Source organism: Catharus ustulatus, chromosome 1 (assembly GCF_009819885.2).
Source record: "Catharus ustulatus isolate bCatUst1 chromosome 1, bCatUst1.pri.v2, whole genome shotgun sequence".
In the NCBI taxonomy this organism is placed as follows: domain Eukaryota; kingdom Metazoa; phylum Chordata; class Aves; order Passeriformes; family Turdidae; genus Catharus; species Catharus ustulatus.
The window spans coordinates 4,972,864-4,989,290 of NC_046221.1; the positions used below are offsets into that span (position 1 = coordinate 4,972,864).

Genomic DNA, 16,427 nt, shown 5'->3' on the forward strand with positions numbered 1-16,427 from the left:
CAGAGGGATTTAGGGATACTGGAGATATTTCAGGTGTCTATCACATCCACGTGGGATTGTCAAATATGGCACAGAAGCTACAGGAGCTCTTTTCACAGAATCACAGAATTGTTAGTGTTGGAGGGATTTCTTTTTGGGTGTATTAGCACATGGTTAGCATCTAGGTGGACTGTCAGGATCCTTTTTGTATGATTTTGGTCATATTAGGAAGCATTATCAGTGCAATATCTTTGGACAAACTTTCAAAGAAGCAAAAATTGCTGATCACCTTGGAATCACCTGTGGCTCTTTCAGATATCTTACCCATAAGCATTTGATACCAAAAATTCATTCCCTGCTGCAGTGGAACCTGGAATTTGTAGTGTGAAAAGGACTGATTCTGATCACTTAGATCTTCTGCCTATAACTGGGAACATCATTCTTTTATAAACATTTTAGGAAGAACATTTAATTATTTATAAAAACTTACTAGTGAAAGTGGCAGAAGGGTTGAAACTACCTGATCTTTAAGGCCCCTTCCAAACCAAACACCCAAATCACTCTGGGATTATATGAGTCTAAACTTTGTAGATTTTTTACATTTTATTAAATAACTTTGCCTTTCAAGAATGACTGTCAGGAAAAAAAATAAGTGGAAAATCAACTGATTTGCATCATTTCGTGCAGGGAGACAAATTAAGGCGCAGAGAACAGTGGCTGAATTCACACAGCTTCAGTCGGAGTTCTGGGGCTTCTGAAGCTCTAAATGTTTTCACAGTAAAACATCCAAAGAAAGAGCAAAAAGAGGTAATTATAAGTTTTATCATTTTGTGGAATATGCTGGGCCTTCCCCTCTTTAAGCCTTTTGAGACATGATTTGTATCTCTAAAAATGTATTGGCCTGAAGAAATCAGAGTTTTCTCTGAAACTGCAGCATAAGATAATATTTTCTAAACATTTCCCTTCCTGCAAGTCAATTGTAGATGACTAAAAGAAACCAAGAAACTTGTTAAAATAAAGTGATGGAAACAAAAAAGTAGGGATTGGCTTTTCCTGTCCTATTATTTATAATTTATTTAGGTAATTCAGCAACATTAAGATAATTTATACACTGCAAATTTCTTTTGGGGAGGGAGAGGAGATGATAATTGGCATTTATTTTAGGTCTATTAACTGTATTAACGAAAAACAAATTTATTCTTTTCTCACTCCTTCTCTGCAGAAATACCTTTCTGTTCGTAGCTTTTCTGAAGCCAGCACTGTGGATCCAGTTGCTCTTCTGGAGATCATTTCCCAGACTAAAAACTCACAGCCGCCTAAGGATTGCTTTGTAGAATGTAGGATTTTTTTTATTTTATTTTTTTTTGGTATTGCACTAATGCCAAATGAACCAGTGTTCAAAAATATCCACTTGGAGCATGCCCAAATTAGCAGGAACTGTTTGTCTGCTCACCCCAGTGTAGAGATCTGCCTTTGATCACCTGAGATTCTCCTTAGACCCTCTCATGGTTCAATCCTGCTGCATTTACTGAGGAAGGGCAGTGAACAGAGTCCACATGGAATGTCTCTGCAATAAAGTGAAATAAGCAGTAAAAATAATAATTTACTGACCTGCTAGTGAGGTAATACCTCATTTCAAAATAAAAAAGAGAAAAAAATGCAGAAAATAAATACATTTTTAGATAGAAGAAAAGGCTTCTTCTGTGCCCACAAGCCTTTCTGCAGGACACAAAAAGATGTCTGTTATTCCATGTATGTGTTTATTAAAAATGATTATTTTGTCTTTAGCTTCAGATCATTTCAACAGCAGCATCACCTCATAGATAAAAGATCACATTCTTCCTATAATATGTCAAAGATGTTTTGTACATTTAAATATGTCAAAGTCCTTTTTTAGATGTTTTCTACTTTTAAAATCCATATCTCAACATTTTCCATTGAGCCAATATGCTGTTCTCTCTCTTTTCAGGTTGTGTTGGGTGTTTCCCATGTTGTGTAGTGGATATCACCAAGTTTCCAGGCAGAACTTGGTGGAACTTTAGAAAAACCTGCTACAGAATCGTTAACCATAGTGGGTTTGAATATTTTATGGTTTTTATGATTGTACTGAGCAGCGCAGCACTGGTAAACATCATTTAATTTCTCCACTTTTGAATTAATTGTTGTCACTAAAGGAATAGAATTGAATTGATCTCTTCTGCTATGATACTCCTTTCCCCAGGGAGAGACAGGAGTGCAATAAATGTAACCCTTAGAAGTTATAATGCTTTCCTCCACTTGGATAAGATATTTAAATAGATGGATTTAAATATAAGGAATCATAGTTCTTCATTGAACAAAATTCTTTACACTTTTGTGTTAATTACAGAGTAATTAAAAAAATTACTTAGGAATGCTTGAAAAATATAATAGCACTTCTAAATTTGTAAATCAAACTAACTACTCAGTAAGAATGTAGATTGAAAATCATCCAAACATTATGATCAGAAGCTAAAAGTGAAGGTGGCTGTAAAATGGTGAGGTAATGTTTCATTGCTACTCTGACTTCATTTCCACTGAAGAATAAGGGAAGAATTATTTTATTTGAAAGTATATTCACTGTCTACTGAAAGTAACTTGTTATATAAAATATTATATAATGCAGAAGGAGCATAACAAAATAGTCTGAAGGTGATCTATGTGGTAGATGTCAGAATTTCCAACTAAAATCAGTCCTGTGTACACTGAATTCAGGTCTGCTTTAAAATTCTCCTGACAAAACCTGCAGGGAAACTCCCTGGGATTCCACTGAAGGAAGGAAGGAGACTGAGTTATTTTTAATGTCCTGTTAAACAAAAAGTTAGTTGGTACACAGGTGCAAAATAACAAAAAAATAACAATTTCTTGTCATCAAAGAAGTTTTACAGTGTTGAGAACTTTCCTGTTTCTAAGATATATTTGTCCTCTTACAAAAAGGGACTTGCCCATTTTTCACTTGTTTATAAAGTTTGCTGATATTAAATTTTCTGAATGAGTACAAATGAGCACCAGACCATCACACATGTCCATGGCTTGCTGTGAAATTAAATGAGATGGTGATCACAGAAAGAATGCTCAGAAGTGGATAAAGGGAAAATTACAGACATTGCCAAAGGTTCAGCAAGGAAATAATGCAAGGTGTTTAAAGGAATTGGGAATAGACCAGAAATATTAAAAAATTAAAACAGCTAGGCAGCAACTATTTTAAACATGCAAACACTGATGTGAATGACAGCAATTTTCCTAAAGCCTCAAGGTCAGGGTTTAGGTGAAAAAACATGCAACTTCAGGAGTGAGCAGTTCCAGATGAGGAATTTGTCCCATTTTTCCATGTCTGTATTACAACTCTGCAGGATGACTCAAGGTGACTCATTGGAAGGTCAGAGTCTGACAGACTTGGCTAATGTGTTCAATTCAGGCTTTTTTGTGAAGAATTTTAGACTGACGCCTTCAAAATTATCAACTACGTTGGGAAGCCAAAATTTGTTTAGCCCAAATTGACCCTCCTCAGACATTTTTTGAAGGGTTGAACATAAAAACCTGAAAGTAGCAGATGTGAAAATAAGATTGTATTAATTTTAAAATTTATTTTATTACTTTTAAGTATAAAAATAAGTAGTGGTTGTCCATAATTTAATATGAAATGGTTATAATAAGCCGAACTGTGTATTCTTGTGCAATTCAAAAATAATGTTCCATAAAACTATTGACCTGTTTTAAAACTGAATTCTGAAATTCCAGGCATTTGAAGATATTCACCTGCAGAAGAGGCAAAAAGTGAAAATTATCCTGGATTATGCTGATAAGATATTTACCTACACCTTTTTTATTGAGATGCTTCTGAAATGGATAGCTTTTGGTTTGCACAGTTATTTCACAAATTCTTGGTGTTTGCTTGACTTCATCATTGTGTGTGTAAGTATTACACTCAGCTTGTCATACATTTTAATTTTTGATGTTTTCTATCTAGAGAACTACCTGTAAATTCTGAATATTAATTAATGCAAGTGTTAAAGACAGTTTCCAAAAGCTGAAAAACCTTCAATCCAAAAGAGAATTTAGGACTTTAAATGGAAATTGTCAGTAAAAATCAAGAAGTTGCTGAAGAAAATTGTATTAGGCATCACCATCACTGAGGACCATGATGGCTCCAAAAACCTTTTCAATAGTACAGAGAGAGTTCAATTAGTGATCAGAAATAAAATTAAAATAAATTGATTGACACAGTGGAAAATGTGAAGCTACTGACAGTTCTGGACTAGATGATCTTAAAGGCTCCTTCCAACCCAAACTAAATCTGTGATTTTGACATTTAGAAGCAGAAAAAAGGAAAGAGTTCCTTCCTTGAAGGAGAAGAAATTTAAATGTCAAAGAGAGTTGAAAAGCATGGTTGGAAAAATGATTTGCCAGGGAATTAAAGACAGGGAAGTGTCTTTTGCCTTGTACAGCCCTAAAGAGAAATGCTGGAGTCACCAAGAGTGAGATAAGTGTTGTGTTCAGCACAAATGTATCTGCTCTGAATGTACAAAATGCTAAATATTAAAATTTTGCTCTATAAAAATGAAACATTTTTCTTGTCTACATTACACTGGGACTGGTCTGAAATTAAATATCTTAAAATAAGGGTGTCTGAGCTGCTGAGTTGTAATTTCAGAGTAGCTTTTGATGGACTCAGGATAGTCAGCAGTGAAAGCTGTGAAGTATTAAGAAATTTCAACAGAAAGATCTAATATTATAACTATTTGTAAAGAATACCTGAACTGTTACATTTTTCTAATGTGAATAGCAATTCAAAACAAATGATAAGCATGGAAATATCCAATGGCTGAACAATGAGGCAACAAATTCAAATTGGAAGGGACAAATCATGAACAAGGGAAAAACATAATTATTGAAATGATTTTGAATGTATTCATTTCTCTCTTAGAAATATCTAAAATGAACCAGATATCTTTTAAATTTTTTTTCCCCATCCTCAGTTATGATAACAAATTCCTGTATACACTTTTGACAATAACTGTGTAGAAAATGGGAGTATTTTATTTGAACAAACCTTTTTGGTCTGGTAGTGTATGGAAGTAACATAGTTACCAATTTCATTGTAATATTAGTATTAAACAAAATAATATGAAATATTTAAAAATAAATGAAATTAGAATTAATTTTTTTTATATGTTAGAAACAAATTAAGTAAAAATATATTGTGTATTTTCTTAATTTGACTTTGTGGTGAAATGTACCGTAACTTTCATCTTAGGATTGTGTACTAATACAAAGAAAATAAAACTTTGTATGCCATTTAATGATCCCAGTTCCAATTCAATGAACACAGCTGTCCTTTGTTTCCTGGGGACTAAATTCTGCTTCTGAAGATTCATCACCTTGTTCCTCTGGGACCAGCCTGAAATCTCTCAGGACTTTAAGAGCACTGAGGCCTCTACGAGCTTTGTCAAGATTTGAAGGGATAAAGGTAAATATATTGAGGCTCTGGGTTTTTATATGGAATTTTTAATACCTACAGAAGGTAAAAAAATCAGTGGATTTCTGGGAAAAGTGATCTATTGAGTGCAAATATTTAATTCTTTTCATTCATTTCATTCAGGTTGTTGTGAATGCACTCTTTGGAGCCATCCCCTCAATCTTCAACGTCCTGCTCGTCTGTGTTGTTTTTTGGCTCCTCTTTAACGTTCTAGGAGTAAAATGGCTTGGAAATAGATTTTGGAAATGCACACTCAAAAAAGGAAGTCTTAATCTCATTAATGACAAACATGATTGCATTTCCCACAATGGCACGTGGACAAACAGTGTTGTGAATTTTGACAATGTTGGCATGGGATACTTGGCTCTTCTCCAAGTGGTAAGTTCTACAGAAACATTCTCATTTTTCTTTGCTTCAAGGAATGGGTTGAGCAGCCCAACCAAGGCACACCACTGTGCTTCTGTTTATCTCACTGAATCTGGGGATTTTTTGGCTTCCATGGATATTTTCCTTATCTATGGGCTGCTCAGCTTCTCCTAAAGAACACTTGGGCATATGCAGCCTTTTGTTAAAATCAAGAAGTCTGTTTCACAGCTTTTCAATTTTGTTTTAAATTTAAATTAAAAAAAAAATTTGATTAACAAACTAAGCCTGAAATAGTCTGCCTGTTACTGCAAAGTTATTCTTGTTTTCTCTGGTTCAGAGTAGATAAGAAAGAAAACTCATGGCCCAATTTATTTAGAATTCTGTGTCTTCTTTTGTTGTAAAAGTTCTGAAATGTTGGGTTGCTAATTCACTGAGCTCCCTAATACCACAACAAAGGAGAGAAAGGCATTTTTAAAAAGTCTCTGTTATCCCTGAATTTTTTCTAGATGAAGTTTTTTTGCTGTGGACCATCCAAAATTACAGGATGGAACTGACTGCTGTTTTGTTAGAAATAGGTTTTATCCTTTTAAGCTATATTTGCTAGTTAAGTTAAAACTTTCAGTGTTCTTTTGTTTTGTTTTTACAAAAATTTCAATTTTACAAGAGTTAGCATTAAAGCACATTTGACATGAATAACGACTTTTTTAGAATCTTAGAATTGATGCATATATTTTATAGCACACTTCTCATTTTTTCCACAAATATTAACACATTTATATTAACAATAGCTTTTATTTTTCTTACTTATAATAAACAATGTGTTTTCTTTCAGGCTACTTTTAAAGGTTGGATGGATATTATGTATGCAGCAGTGGATTCACGTGAGGTATGTCATTGAAATGAAATTTTAGAGCAGGATTTGGCTTTGTTTTTCATTATCTTTACAAGCAGTAACAATAAGGACAGTTATTCTACTTGTACATTTACATAAAGGTTTAAATGTGTAGCAATAATTTATCCCTCATGACAATAAAAAGATCTGCTAGAATAAATTGGAAATGATAAAGAGGAGATTATCTCATTTTTCTCATGTTATTTTTCTGGTTTTGATTTTTTTTTTTAACAGATTGGTCAACAGCCAAAGTTTGAAGCACGCTTACGCATGTATGCGTTCTTTGTGGTTTTCATTATTTTTGGATCTTTCTTCATGTTGAACCTTTTCATTGGAGTGGTTATCAGCAATTTTAACCAGCAAAGGAAAAAGATAAGTACTGCACGAGCTAACCCATGGTCTCCTGTAATCCCAATTTGATTAAGTGAAGGCTGGTTTGACATCTAGAGGTCTAACATTTTGAAATAAGTATTTGACTAGATAAATTTAAAATAATAACATTTCAAACCAAGATTTGAAAACAGGAATCCCCTCTTCCTCAAGGCTTTTACCTGTGAATTCTATTTTCCTGCTAAGTCCTGAATTTGTTCTAAGTAGAGGAAAGGAGGAAGGAGTAAGTAGCTTTAGAAATTAGAAGTCAAAAAAGTTACCTAGACTTAGCTACAGGAGGAGGGAATTCTTTTCCTCTGCTTTGAAGATCTGCTGTAGGGAACAGAACAACCCTTTTTGCTGAGAGTAAACACCTCACAAATGTGAGCAGGGTAATCAGTCATGGAAGAAACAGTCATGGAAGGAGTAACCTCTGATTTCCTAGTAAAGAACCTTGAAAAGGTCTTGTCAAGCAGAACTTCTTTTAAAACCAGCTGCACTTTAAAAAGCCTTTCATCTACAAAATAAACCTACAGATTAATTTAGTGAGGTTTTAAAAAAAATTCTGCACTGAGATCCAAGCCATGCCACCAGGAAGAGGCTGTGTAGAAATTTAAAGGATGCTTAAAGCTCATGAAGCAATGACTGCTTCCACTTTCCCCCTCGTAGTTCTTATATTCCCTGTTCTTGTAATTCATTAAGAAATGGAAGGCAAAATCTTAGAATGGAAAATGCAGCAAAGAAAAGCCAGAATCATCCCTCCCTGGAATACTTCACCTTCCTTGTGCCAAGCTTATTTATGAACTGAGTTCTGTTCTGACTCATTTAAGGGCTTAAAGGATCCAGAATATTGAGGGAAAATGTGTCCATTAATCCACTTGGAAGTCTTACTAGAAATAAGCATCTTGGTAATTGAAAAAATTCCAGAAAAGCAGACCCCAACAGGAGGTTTACAATTTCAAGGTTCCCATTTGGAAGACAGAAACTCTACTGGAATAATTTATTACTTCCATAGGCTGACTTATACACCAAGCATGAAAACATTGCTGCCTTTGGTAGAGGAAGATAGAAATAAAACCCACAAGAAATTCTTCTGTTCTCTGAATTTGGACAGAGAAAGAGTGTGTAGGGATTGAGCAACAGCAGTCCACTGTAAGAATTTCTTTTTATAACAAAGTCCCAGTTACAATAATCACAATTGATAGGAAGGTTAAGTAGTTTATAATCTTCAACTTTTGCTAGAAGTTTATGTGGATGTAACACCTTTTTTCTTTTCTTAGCACATGCTGTAACTGACATTTTTATATTTTTCATTTTTCTCTTTCATTTATTTTATGCTTCTTTCTGCTTTTCACTGAGATTCCATGTAGTGAATTTAAGCTGAATTTTCAGAGGTTTGGCTGGGGTGATTCCAGCTGCAGATGCCCCACTGAACATTGTTTTGTGTTTGTTGTACAAAATGCTGATCACTCAATGCTTTTATGATAAATGATTTCTGATTACTGGGTTCCAAGTAATACAGGTGGTGTGGATGGTGATAAGAAATTCATTGCCAGGAATCCCCCCTAGAACCTGGTCTCAAAATGCTTATTCATCATCCTCTCTTTGCTTGCTAGTCCAGTATGTACTTCTACTTCTACCTTTTCCAAAAATACAAAATATGCTACTTCTTGATGCATCTCACATAATTTTGAAAATAGGAAATAGATTTGCAAAACTTCAGAAAAGCTCTCACACATGAAGGAACTGACTTGGGATCACTGCCTGGACTTGACTTTCATGATCAGCTCAGATCAGCTCAGAGATCAAAGGGAAAAGGAGAAATGGTGAAGACACATTTGGTCTCTGTGCTCTCTTAGGTCCCACTCATGACAAGTGTAACTTACTGTCTTTAACATAGATTTGTTGACATTTATTTGACTTCATCTGAACAACAATATTCTTCCTCTTTACTTAGGTGGAAAAGATCTATTTTTGACTGAAGAACAGAAAAAGTACTATAATGCCCTAAAAAAACTTGGATCCAAGAAACCCCAAAAACCCATCCCAAGACCATCGGTGAGATCACCTTAAGAAGAACATGACACAGGATATAAACATGATATAAAGATTTAGTGCCAGGCATTGGGAAATAAACTTTGCATTACATCTTCCTCAGTCAATACAGTATTTAGATTTTCCTCTCTTTTGTTTAAAAATTCCATCCAACACAGTCATCTTTGAGGGTATTAACCAAGGAAATTTACAGCCTATTTATCACCTACTCAAATGTACAAACTTTTAAAGCCAGTTCATGTTAAGTATTTAATATTCATAACATGATCTTGGTTATTTAAGTTGTATGATGTTGCTTCTGGAACTAGATTGGATTATTGCAGGTGAAAATGAATAGAGAGCAGTACATGCCCTGTGGCTGTTATTTGCTTTTAAATAATCTTATGCTTTATTTCTTACATTTTCTGAAATTTAATTCCAGGCCTGACTTTGCACAGTAACTACTCAGAGTTTTTCCTGCTTATGACATTTAAATTAGAATTGCTTGTCCTAAAATATCTGCTTCAATAAGTATTTCTATTAAAAGAGCAATCACAATGTACTCTGAATGTTTTCCTGCTATAAATTTTTTTCTAAGCCAATGTGCTTGCACAATGCCTGAAAATTCTGAAAGTATGGTGAGTTTTCTTTGTGGGTCTAAAGAAATCACCTAAAATGCTTCTAGTGGCTTGTTAATTTATGTTATGTTAAATTCCTTTTCTAAACACAAATTACTGATGAATATTTGAATGCAGGCTGGGTCTCAGAAGTGTCATTAAGTAGTTCTCATTCTCCCCACAGAATGCATTCTTAGGATGGCTGTTTGACATCGTATCTCACAAAGCTTTTGAAATCACCATTGTGATTTTCATCTGTCTAAATATGATGGTTATGGTGGCAGAAAACAACCAGAAAGCCACCAAGGATGTTCTTAATAAAATCAACTATTTTTTTGTGGCTGTATTCACTCTAGAGTGTGTCATGAAAATACTGGCCTTAAGGCACTACTACTTTGGAAGCTGCTGGAACATGTTTGATTTCAGTGTTGTGGTCCTTTCAATAGTGAGTAAGTATCAATCATTAGGTCAGGTAATGTGTCTTACCAATATAAAGCCAAATTCCTGTTTGAAGTAACCACCTACATATGTCTGATAAACAAATTCCAGACCTATTGTACTTTTTCAAACAATCTGCTAAGTGATTCCTTCTATAAGAATGCATTTTTGTTTTCCCTTATATTTTTGCAGAGTACTGAAAGGTGAATGGAGTTTTCAAAATGTTTAAGTATGATTTTTATTGGGGAATTAACAGAGTATTAATTTAATTCAGTGGCATCTTTTTAAAGTTATTGTACTTAAACTGTTGCCTAATATTTTATGCTTTCAATGTGCATACCACATTGACTATTGTTTTCACAGTAAAAGAAATTTCAGGTTAAAAACACATTTGCATCAAAAATGGGGATTAATTTAATTTTCCAGCACTTCCTCTAAAGAAAGCAGAGCCCAATTGCAGATTGGGAAAGCTCGGGAAAATTTAGTTGCTCAACACCATTCTAAGTGTGGATTGCTATTTGTGACTGAAAAAAAAAAATTAAAACTGTCTTTTTATTTTTTTTTTTCTCTTTAAATAGGACTAGATGCTGATCATTTACTCTGCAAAGGGTCATATACAGCTCTAGGTTCTCATGTAGTTTATTTTGTCTGTTCTTCCCATTCAGGCACAGGTGATAACATTTAATGAAGGATGGGAAAGAAAAACTGCTCTGAGTTCTCTGCTTCTTGCCTTAGCATGGTAGCCTTTTACCATCCTGTACAACCCAGAAAAATTATGACTTCTTAACTCTTGTGTTTGTAATCATTTATATTGCTACTGTGTCATCAATCTGATGGTAGGGTCATAGAATGAGGAGTTATGGGGGGTAAACACTGAGAGATAATTTTCCTTTATTTTCTCCCTGCTCTTCTCTGATCTCATTTGAGTGCCAAGCATTAGTCAAAGTCTCACATTTAGGCTTAGGCTGAAGAAGAAGCATTCAGGCAGTGGCTCAGAGACAGCCCCAGAGCTTCCAGCACAGGACCTGAATGGATTTAAAAGGTACTTGAGCAATGAGTGCATAATTTCACTCCCCAAATTAGAGCAACTTGGAAGAGCAAAGATTCCAAACCATGCAGAACTCTTGATGCCTCTTTAATATTGAAAGATATTACAATTTTTCTTTCTTTACCTGAGCTTTTATCTGAGCAGTTTCAGAATTGATGGTGTTTATATTGAGAGCAGTGTAAGATGATCACTTGTGTTTCTGAGTAAGCACAGAATATAACAAAACAGACATTAATTTGCCTAGCTTGACCTGACAACATTTTGTTTTCTTTTTCCTTTCAAAGGTCTGGGACTTTCTGAAGTATTTCAATCTTTCTTCTCCCCTACGGTTTTGAGAACTCTTCGTTTGGTGCGAATTGGCCGAATCCTGAGACTGGTTCACAGGGCCAAAAGAATTCATACTCTTCTTTTTGCACTGCTGATGTCTCTTCCTGCACTGGTCAACATTGGCCTTTTGCTTTTCCTGATTATGTTCATTTATGCCATCGTGGGCATGGCAAACTTTGCCTGTCTCCGCTTGGACGGTGGGATTGATAACATTTTCAATTTCCAAACGTTTTGTGGTAGCATTCTCTGCCTCTTCCAAATTACCACATCAGCTGGCTGGGATACTCTTCTGGCCCCTGTGCTGAAAGGACCTGGTAGATGTGCTCCCCAATTAAATGTAACAGGGACAGAGGAAAATAACTGCATACATAAGGGCTTTGGTATTTTCTATTTTGTAAGCTATGTTGTTATATCGTTTCTCATTGTTATAAATATGTACATAGCTGTCATTTTAGAGAACTTCAGTGTTGCCACTGAGGAAAGCACAGATCCTCTTTGTGAGGATGACTTTGATATGTTTTATGAGACATGGGGAAAGTTTGACCCTCTGGCAACGCAGTTTATAGATTATTCCGCTCTTTCAGACTTTGCAGATGCGCTGGAATTCCCCTTGCGCATCCCAAAGCCCAATAAGATCCAGCTCATATCCATGGACATCCCTATACTTAGTGGAGATAAAATCCACTACTTGGATATCTTGCTGGCTTTCACTAAAAGGGTCTTGGGAGAGTCTGGAGAGTCTGGAGATTTGGAGAGTTTTGATTTGAACATGGAAGAAAAGATTGTAGCCAGCAATCCATCTAAAAGTTGTTACAGCCCAATATCTTCTACCCTCAAAAGAAAACGAGAGGAGGTGTCAGCTCTTGTTATTCAAAGGGCCTTCAGGAGGTATTTGAGACAACGTTCTCTTGAAAATGTATCCTTATACCACTGTAAACACAACAGTGCTGTCTTTGAACGAGAAATGCAGGACAAGGCAAGTCTTCTTGAATCACTGCTTAATGAAAATCACGGTAGGAAGGCACATAAATTACGTCCTGTTTCTTCCATATCCCTCCCTTTATTTTACTATGGCTTTGCTCAGACAGACAGTGATAAGCTTGACACATGAGGTTGCCCCTGGCTGCAGCATTTCCAATTAAACCAGTCACATTTTCAGATGGAGACCATATTTTGATCCCACAAATATTCTGAATTTAGAATAATAATGGCAGCCTTCAAGTATTGTAATTGTTCAGATTTGCAAATATTCCTTAAAGTGATTAAGATTTGAACAACTATATTGTAAATATTACAGGAAAATCAAACCATGGAATTTGTTTTCCTTAACTACTGGAGTTAGTGAGTTAATTTTTTCAGCTGTCATTTTGATATTTGTTCATATGTTAATGGAAGAAGTCTGTAAAAGATCAGTTATATGCACTGATTTATAAACACACAAGGATATAGAATAAGGTATATGTCTTTAGGGAGGACCAAGTTTTCCAAACAGGCTTTATTGTTACAAAATTAAGTAATTACTGCACTTCTGTAAAAGAGCTCACTCAAGACACTTGAGTACAATCAGCCTCTAATTTTGATGGTTTTGGGATCATCCTCCTCCTAATGTCTTTGAATGGATATGATAGTACCTAAGAATTTTTGAGGTGTCTTTACTCAAACACCTAAAGGGTTTTAACAGATCATCCTCAGTTCTCTGTGCCTAGAAGTTGTACATAATTTGTTCTTTGTATCATTCAGTATATGAAAAATTGTCATAACCATAATCAAAATCAAGGAATGTTGTGCAAGAAATATTGTTCCCATAAAAGAATAATTGTACATAAAATTCCATCACTATACTTTATCCCTAGAAAGCACTACTTCATAATGTGAAGAGGAGTTCATGGTTTACCTTGTGAGATAACATTTATTAAAGTTAGAGGAAGCATTTATTTCATTGATTCTGAAAAAAAAGTATGAACAATGTGTAATAATATTTTACTGATTTTTTTTTTCAGTTTGGAATATGACTGGTTTAGATTCTTCAATAAAGACTTCAGATGCTTAACGTGTTTTTGTCTATTTTCTAAGAAGTGTCCTCAATTTCATTTATTACCAGCCAATCTATTATTGAGGGGCAGAACAACAGTGATATAATTCTCCCAAAGTAGCTACCTATTAGCACAAATAAACTGAAAATAATTTGCTATTCACAGACAAGATCTAGCATTTTCAGGCCAAGAATATCAAGAACAATAAGGTAATTTTTACTGTCATTTACCTTGTTAAAGATTATCAAAATAAGACAGGTTTAGTCAAAACTAAGCTATTTTCAGGACAAATAAAGGCACAGGCAAGTGAAGAGTTAAAGAGCTCAGATGCAGTATAGTTTGAACTAGATTTGTTATGGTCAAACATTGGAGCAGCCTCCCCAGGGAAGTGGTGGAGTTCCTGTCCCTGGAAGTGTTCCAAAAATGAGTGCATGTGCCACTTGGTGCTGTGATTTAATATTGAAAGTGGCTAGCTTTTTCCTCCCCCTTTATTCTGAGTCAGGATAGAATGAGAGAGCATTCGGACCTGGTTGTTCATTAAATCTTATTTAAAGTACAGAGAGTTTTTCAACACTTCTAGTTGTCAAGCCAAAAGTGAGAAAATGGAGGTGAATCTTAGTAACAAGGTCTTTTAAATCCTAAGTATCTAATTAAGAGCTACCATCTAAATTATTTATACTTTTTACCCAATGACCAAACACCTGTGACCAGCACTGCAGGACTTTTTATCCAACTACTACCTGAAATGATGAAGAAGGAGGAACAAGAAGGAAGAAAGAGACACCTTAGAGTGCTTATCTTGTCCCATACCTATTACTGTATTCTAAAACCCAAATTCCAAACCTTTCACCATGTGAAATGACACACTTCTACTCCAACTACACACCAGTGATTCCAACTCCATCACTCAATTTTGGAAGCTTCTCGAAGCCTTAAGTCAAAAGCTGTCTTCTCCTGGGGGTCAGTGTCAGAAAGCACAGAAAGTTCAAAACTCCCAGACCTCAGGGTTCCAACAGTTTAGTGAGCATGGAGGTGTTCAATCAAACGGTGGACTTGCTGATCTTGGGGGTCTTTTTCAACCTTAATGATTCTATGATTACAGTAATTTCACGATTATAAGCCGCACCATTTTGGTCCGAACCCGAAGTGCAGCTTATAACCAGGTGCAGCTTATCTATGGACAAAGAATGAAAAGTTGCTGTTTTAGTTTGGAGGACAGGTGTCTGCTGAGAAAGGCAGGAACTTCTCTTTGAAATGGAGAATGTAAACCCCCTTCCTCCAAATTATTATAATTTTGAAATCAAGGGGCTTTCAGGCAAAAATATGGGAATTAGGAATAACAGTTCTTGACTAGGGAAATTAAAATAGAAATACAGTACTACAAAGAAACAAACCCCAAACCCTGACAAAGTCAGAGGACAACCTGGCACCCGTCAGGCAGGGTGTTGGCAGCAGTCCCATCCCATGGTGGCTGCGTCCTCCTGCAGTGACAGATGTGGCTCAGTTGGAGCAGTGCTCCTGTACAAGGTGCAGTTTCCCTCCGGAGCTCCAGTGGTGATGTGGAGAAATCCGGTTTTCCTCTGGAGTCCAGTGGAGAAAGGGGCTCCCTTAGTGTCCCAAAACCTCTGTTTTTATCTTGGTAAGAAATGTTGGGCTCTTCCCCCTGGCTGGAGCAACTCCCAATGGGATGCAGTAATTTTATCAGTGCCACAGTGGGACTCAATGGCCATGAGCAGAAAATGACTGGCTGGAGGAAGGATGGGTTGTGAAAAGATAAAGAACAATGCCCTGCCTGGTTTCAATGGATGCCCATTAGCAGAATATCTGCTGTTGAGATCAGGATCACTGCCCCCACCCTCAACAGATGGTGATAGAACAGATACCTTTTATCACACTCTGTATTGTAACGTGCGGCTTATAGTCAGGTGCATCCTATAATAGTGAAATTACTTTACTTTCAGAACGAGCTTCTGTTTGTAATAAAAATGTTTGCAGAGCTCTTGGGGAACTTGGGGGTCAGCGGCCCTGTCAGTGGGATGCAGAGATACCAGGTGGGTCTGTCTCCTGCCCAGCCTGGATTGTTTCATGCATAGTGATGCTGGTCGGATGAAACTATCAATTTTTAAGTGACAGCTTTTGTTCAACGACCAAGCTCCATTAGATGGCAGCATTTGCTGTGGTTTAGGAAGTGGCAGTCAACAGGTGAAACTCACACACTTCAGCATAGAGGTACTAAATTAACTCTAAATTGTTCACAAGGAAAGTGTCACAAGGGTCTTTTTTCCTGTCCTGGGCTTTGAAGTTAGCCACAGGTCTCAGTAAGTGCTTGTTTGCTGACTGTTCTGGTGTCTGATAGACCTTAATGGTTGTGAAAAAAATAAAATTGTTCTTCTGTGTTTGTACTTCCAGAGGGGTAGTTCAAGCATTTCTCTGTAGCACTGTAAAAGGAAATGTTTCTTAGAGAAGAGGTAAGACTGCTTTGTTCTTGCATACTGGAAAAGAAGGAATGGTTGGAAAAGCCATGTAAGAGTTTTAAACATTAATCACTCTGATCTTAGCAATTAAAAATATTTGTTTGAATGCAACAACATCCTCTGTCTATACCTAGAAATATTTCAAAGATGAATACTTCATTTCCATTGCAGGGACAGAAATTTTGGACAAAATCACACCTGGCATGAACATATCCTTTGTGATTATGCCACCTCTGCAACATAAAAAAACCACCTGAATTCACCATGGGGCAAATTTAAAAGTCTGACTAATTCTTTAGTATTGCTTAAGCAATAAAAAAATTGCCATAAATTAAAATTGCCATAGCAGGCTG

At 35.9% G+C, this 16,427-nt stretch overlaps 1 protein-coding gene across 1 annotated transcript in view; it reads left to right on the forward strand.

Moving 5' to 3' along the window:
- LOC117001890 (sodium channel protein type 5 subunit alpha-like) overlaps window positions 1-12,771 on the forward strand; it is a 30,406-nt gene extending 17,635 nt beyond the window's left edge. The window contains exons 16-25 of the mRNA XM_033070580.1: window positions 1,202-1,316; window positions 1,949-2,103; window positions 3,739-3,912; window positions 5,330-5,467; window positions 5,600-5,854; window positions 6,675-6,728; window positions 6,969-7,110; window positions 9,061-9,161; window positions 9,939-10,203; window positions 11,525-12,771. Of these exons, the coding sequence (XP_032926471.1) occupies window positions 1,202-1,316; window positions 1,949-2,103; window positions 3,739-3,912; window positions 5,330-5,467; window positions 5,600-5,854; window positions 6,675-6,728; window positions 6,969-7,110; window positions 9,061-9,161; window positions 9,939-10,203; window positions 11,525-12,678 (2,553 nt within the window). The 3' untranslated portion in view covers window positions 12,679-12,771. The remainder of the gene's footprint in view (window positions 1-1,201; window positions 1,317-1,948; window positions 2,104-3,738; window positions 3,913-5,329; window positions 5,468-5,599; window positions 5,855-6,674; window positions 6,729-6,968; window positions 7,111-9,060; window positions 9,162-9,938; window positions 10,204-11,524) is intronic.
- The last annotated feature ends 3,656 nt before the right edge of the window (window positions 12,772-16,427 follow it).